General features: G+C 34.0%; 1 protein-coding gene across 1 annotated transcript; it reads right to left on the bottom strand.

The window, feature by feature from the left end:
* Positions 1-54: 54 nt before the first annotated feature.
* Positions 55-978, bottom strand: LOC103725991 (olfactory receptor 5AC1-like). The gene has a single exon (XM_008823371.2). The coding sequence runs from the start codon at positions 973-975 to the stop codon at positions 55-57; it is 921 nt and encodes a 306-aa protein (XP_008821593.1). The 5' UTR covers positions 976-978.
* Positions 979-6,614: the final 5,636 nt, after the last annotated feature.

Here is a 6,614-nt window from a genome sequence, read left to right as displayed (position 1 = left end):
ATAAAAAAAATTAAAAAAAAATGAATAAATGAGAAAAGAATTTCTGAAAAACATTTATGATATTATGAGTTTTTTCAATACACCTATGACTTCTTTGTTTCTTAGGCTATAAATAAAGGGATTTAGCAGAGGAATTATAATTGTATAGAAAAGAGAATATATTTTATCCTGATATTTACTTGGTCCAGACCCAGGGCTCACATACATGAAAAAGAGAGTTCCATAGAACAAAGAGACAGAGAGCAGATGGGCACTGCAGGTAGAGAAGGCTTTGCTTCCACCCTTTGCAGACTTTGGTTTCAGGATGGCAAATAAGACACGTGCATAAGAGACTACAATACTCATGAAAGTGATAGCTTGTATGAAAGCAGAAAAAATGAAAACCACTAATGCATTAATAGATGGGTCAGTGCAAGAAATAGTATATAGTGGCAAGATTTCACAGTAGAAATGATCAATTATATTTGACCTACAAAAACTTAATCTAAATAATAATCCTACATGAACAAATGAATGTAGAAAACCAATTATATATGATATAGTTATCAAGCAAGTGCACAATCTGTTGGACATCACCACTAGATAGAGCAAAGGGTTACATATAGCTACATAACGGTCATAGGCCATTACTACAAGTAGGAAACATTCTGTGGTTGCACTTGATCCAAAAAAATAATATTGGGCCATGCACTCAAAGAGAGAAATCATTTTACTGCTGTCTAAGATGTTAACAAGCATTCTGGGAGTCACAGAGGATGAAGTACAGGCATCTGCAAAGGCTAAACTTCCAAGGAAAATGTACATGGGAGTGTGAAGATGAGGGTCCTTCCAGATGAGCAAAATTAATCCAAGGTTGCCCACCATGGTGATGAAATAAATCATGAAGAACACCAGGAACAGGGGGACTTGCAGCTCTGAGTAATCTGTTATTCCTTTGAGAACAAATTCAGTTATCTGGCTCTTGTTTCCTTCCATTATATCCTCTCAAACAGCTTGCTGCAATGAAATTTTAAGAAATAAAATATGACTAAGAGTCACAAAGGATGGAATCTCTTTCAGCACTTCATTCCCATTTCCTGTGGGCATTAATCAGCAGATATGAAGGTGTGTCTGTCCTTGGACAGAGTTTCTGTCCTGTGTCTCCTACAGAGTGTTTTTCCCTGGACAAGACTACTTTATTAAACCTCACCCACTGTCAGCTCAGGGACCATTGTGGTGGAAAGATTGTAAAAGCCAGGTTTGGTCCATGAGCATAGGGAAACAGAGGCTTTCAGGACATTGGAAACTTGCACATGTGAACATGCAACAATGGTAGCATTGAGCACAAGACCCATTCCAACTCAATCAGACAAGGGCCCAGAGTGGATAGAGGGAAATGGGCACACGCCTGGCCCTAGCCTGGGAACTATTGGAGAATGATTGCTAGGGAGAGCAGACTTTCCTTAAGATCTCTAGATGGGCTGACGAGACCCCATTTGTGGAACTTGCATCTGAATACAAATGCTTGACTGGGTAGGACATAATATGTATGGCAAAATTTATGAGGTCTGGTGGTGTTCTGGGGAGGCGGGGATGGAGGAGAGCTTCTCAATTTGATTAAGAAATGTTGTTTGAAATGTATAAACACTCAATAAATTGTTTTTTTTAAAGAAAGGAAAATACATCATGTGTTTTGCACTACAGTCATTGAAAGCAATACTGGTAAAACCCAAACGTGTTTCATCTATTTTTCAACTACTTCTTACATCTTTCTTACAGAAAGAAAAAGAAATAGAAATTTTGATGTCGATGATATAATGTGCATCATTAACTCCTCCTAAGATAATTTCAAAGTAGTAGGTTTAAATTATATTTCTAACATTTTGTGTCAATTACATGTGTGCTGTTTGGTAGTTAATGTATTAATGTCATCCTGACCGACAATAAACATCTTCTAGATTTCCTCAGAAAAATTAAATGAGCAAATTTATTAGTTTATTTAGAAAATTAATTACTTAGTGTCTTCTAGATTAGAAAGCTGTCATTTTTACTTCATGACATAGAGCCAGTAAATGAGGTGGTATAGCCATGATGCTAAAAGTAGTTGTTCTTTTACATATACACTAGTAGTTTGTTTATATATTACAGATCAAGCCAACAATTATGCTTACAAATTTCAATGCCAAAAGTTATGCAATTAATAATATATTTCAGTTTTACATACTCCTAAGAAGATATTAACAATTCACCATTTGCTCTTCTAATAGATAATATAAACAAGATTATGAAAGTTGGAATGTAACATTATAAAAAAACACTGTAGGAAAAATAGGCAGTGTTGTCATTAAATGCATTCCAATTAAAAGTTCAAATTATAAATTTCTCTTAAATAGAAAATCAGATGAAGAGAACCCATTAAAACTGATAAGAAATGATTATAGCAGAGACAGACAAAGAAAAAAATCTCTCAAAAATGTCTAAAATTTTCATTAACTGGAAAGTGGTGAGAACAGATCTATTGAAACCCAGATTGGGGAGAGGGAATTGAAGTCAGCATCACTACAGTGCACTTAGTATATGATGCAACATTATACATGTTTGTGGACTATGGTATGATTTATATACTCAGACCCTTGTGTTAGCAACCTACAACAGGAGATGGTCACTTGAAAACAGCAATCCTGAGGGTTTAACTATCCAAGGGAACATGAGCAATTCCTGGATTCACAACTCCCAAGTTCTTATAAGAGCAGCCACATTATTTTACTATCAACCTGTTTTTACTTCTGTATCTTAGTAATCAGTTCTTTATGGACTCAGCTAAATATTTCATTCCCAAATCTGTGACTACCAGAAACATTTTCTCAAAGCATCTATTTTCTTTTTTTAATGACTATATTGTTTTATTTCTCTCTTGGGAGTTAGTGGAGCTATTAATACCACAGCAAATATGATTTGATTAAGACCATAGTAAGATATGTTTGAAAGCAATTTCAAATTATTAGAACCTATTACATATTTAAAGTCTATAAGTAGCTGATATCCCGTATATCTAATCTTATTTAGTGAGATAAGTAGCAATATTTTCTTTCAAGGACTGTATCCGTTCAATTCTGTATGATTATTTTGCACTGTATAAAAACCTCAGGCACCTTCCTGATGGTTAAAAACATTAGGACTCTCAGAGATTTTTGATGCACCAAGTAGAACTGGAATCCGGAATACAGAGATTAATATTATTCATGTGTGTATGTCTGAATGTTACGTGTTTTAATCATCAGTTACTCCACTAACTGTAGGAGCTTAGCTGTGGAGGCTGTGTTCCCTAGGCATGAACATTGCTGTTTATAGAGTATGATATGGTTGTGACTGTGCTTGTTTCTGAAAACGCACAAAAATAGATTGTGAAATAAAGTTTTCCTTGAAAGCATCTATTTTCTAACAGCCCCATTCCCAAAAATACAATATGGAAAATTGAAAGAATAGTTTGTAAAAATAAATATCTGGAAAGAATGACCTTGAAACAATAAAATATATTAAAGTAAGTTCCAAGATTATTTTTCAAGGTTTTGCCAGTAGAATTTATACTGTAGAAATTATCCTTTTCCATCTTTATTGGAAATAAAAAAAGTGTTTGAAGTTTTATTGATAATTATAAGACATTAACACAGAGGCTGATAATGATTGCAATAGCTAAGTGTTCCATTATGAAATCTACAAAAGAACCTCAGATTTTCCTTATTTTGTATCTACCAAGAATTCACTGGTGAACCTAACTCTATATATGTCTGAACACATCCTTATATATTTCCAGGATCTCCATCTAAATCACGACCTAGATGATGATGAAAGAACTGACTGTCCTAAGTTGTCATATACTCCTTTGATCCTCAGCAGTTGAAAAAATATTTCTGATTGTGGAAGATTTCCAAATAATTTCATGAATAAATAAATAACTTCATTTAATAAAATATTTGATTTATTGGTTCTGTAGAATTATCCTAACGAAGGATATTTTTAAATTTCAGAATCTTTGAGTCCCAATTACCCTTCTGAATTGCTAGGTTATTTGCCTTAATTAATTTCATCATCCTCATTTTAAAATTTTCACTGCAAAGTGTTAGATTTACAAGAAGGCATTCTTTCAGGATCTATTCTTCATTGCTGTTAATGAGCAGCATTCAGGCTAATCATACAGTCCATTACACACTTATATGATTGGGTTCAAGTTTCTGGTATACAAATATGTAGGTGTATGTCCATAAGAATTAAGAGGAATTAATCAAGATATTTGAGTTATTTTTCTAGTCACTACTGTTTTCTGTTCCATTGGTAGGAAAATCATCTAAACATATATTTCCATATATAGGCAGTATATGAAAAACTCTTGGCAGTAAAATATTTATTTTTTAGAATTAATTATGATCAACTAAAATAATGAATTCTCACCTCATTCCTGTAAGAGGATGTATGAATATGGATGGCCCAAGATTTAAGTCATCATGAAGAACTCTAAAGGTACAAGAACAAAAATACAGGCAATTGTTCTCCCCAAGTTAATTATCTTTAACGCCAACCATCTGGATGGTGTGACATTATTTTTCTCATGTTTAACCCTGCTTGTGAAATTAATACTGAAATTCCCATGACACAGCTATAATAATCCCTAAACAATGAGTCAGTCCACTGAGTACTGTGCAATAATCAAGCAGTATTTTTCACTACTAGCAGACCTATGATAGCTATTGTTTTCATACATGATTTCTATCTTTAGAAAATTAAAGCATTACAAATTAGTTATTAAAAATTTTTCATTCTATTGAGATTCTTTGGGTACTAGATGTATCTGACTTCCTAGCTGAAATGTACTCTGAGGAAAAATTAATAAATTACATTGATTAAGAAAATATTTACTTGGTGTATATTCTATTTAAATATGTGTATCAGATCTATTCAATTGAAATTCTCAAGCTTCTCAACATTGACATTCTGAAACTTGGTCAAATGGCATTTTAACAGATTTTGTGAGAGCTGTTAAATGCTCCTATAGTATTTGGTTACTTTAAAACATGAATTCTAAGATTTGGCTTCAAAAAATTGCGTGTAGGTATTTTCCAACCCTTTCCTACTGAGAATAATTTTAATTTAACTGTATAATATTGTTAGTTGACAACCATGTCTAACCTGTGAATTTAATTCATTTCATGTGGTTCACTCTAACTACTTGAAAAAAATTAAGGCAATGAAATACATGAAATGCAGAAAACGACAAAGAACACATTTTCTATAAATTCATTTAATGATTGAGTAAAACAGTGTACAAATAAAATGACAAAAGCCATTCAGCTTTCTACAGTTCATTTTTACATCAATTTCTCAGTTTGAAATTAAAATACTTACGATTAAATATTTTCAGTATTATAAGCATAAGAATTTAACTTGAAAGGCAGGACATTGCAGTATAAATAAAATACCTTTCATAATAAGGCAACCCTAGAAGAAAAGGGAAATATTGGTTATTTTTTAATTAAATAAAATTTATTAGAAAAATTCTACTTTTGTAATTTTTCATTGATTTTTTGAATGTGAATGTTTAAATTTTTTATCTTGTGTTTTAATTTTATTACACACACATTTTTTTTTTTTCATTACAGCTTTAACATATTCAGTAACACATTCCAGAACAAGGATACATCGCTTTCAGAAGTGGCTGTAAATTTTTAGGTTCACAGTTGAATTAATACAGTTTTACAGTATTGAACTCAGTATAAACTCTCTAAGACATAAAATTGAATGAGTTTTTACCCTTTAAAGAAGATCTCCACTTCATTTTAAAATATGCTGTTGCCTACATTTTTAATGCTACTAACAGATGTTTGCACATGTGTCTTTAATCTCTATGTATCTGATTATTACTAGACACAGGTGGTTACACTTGGATCCTTAGTATCTGAGTATATTGTTGCAGGTTTCCTCTGGGGTCCAGCCCACGAGGGACTACAGGGAGTAAGGGTTCTGTCCGAGGTGGGGGTGAGTGGCACCGAATCAACACACAGACTCCAGGAGCCGAATGAGAGCAGGCACTAGGCGAGGTGCTGCAGACTCATTTATTGCTGGGAAGTGCAAGCCTTATATACCTCTCCCCCTGCCCCCAGTGTCCCATTAGTTGGTGTGTCACTTCCTGATAGATCCCCTCATCTGGGCAGGATCACCTCATCCAGGCAGATCCTAGATGGCTATTTTGTGGAAGCTGGGGCTGCGCTCTCAAAGTGAAAGTTGTGTTCTCTTAGTGCAGCCTGTGCTTAGGCCTGGCACTTCCTCTCCTACAGTATAGATATAAAGTCATCAGGTAGATTTCACTGGCAATGTGTTTCACCTTTAGTTTTCACACAATTTCCATCTTTCTCAGGCCCTCTGGGGTTCCCCCCTCCCCAAATATCTCTCAATGTCCTATCCTTTCATTGATTACACTGAGTTCATTCAGTGGTGCTCATGTGTACCTGTGTTTAGGGAGAAAACTGATTCTCCCTCCCTCAGCATCCATTGACTACCTGTAGCTCTTTGTCTTGAGGGTGAACCCTTTGATATTTCACCCATCCACACTGGGATATCACCTGATTTTTTTTAAAAGACAG

This window comes from Nannospalax galili, unplaced genomic scaffold (genome assembly GCF_000622305.1).
Source record: "Nannospalax galili isolate Female #2095 unplaced genomic scaffold, S.galili_v1.0 scaffold929, whole genome shotgun sequence".
Lineage (NCBI taxonomy): Eukaryota > Metazoa > Chordata > Mammalia > Rodentia > Spalacidae > Nannospalax > Nannospalax galili.
Note: the sequence above shows the minus strand (reverse complement) of the source record. Positions and strands in the feature narration are given on the sequence as shown.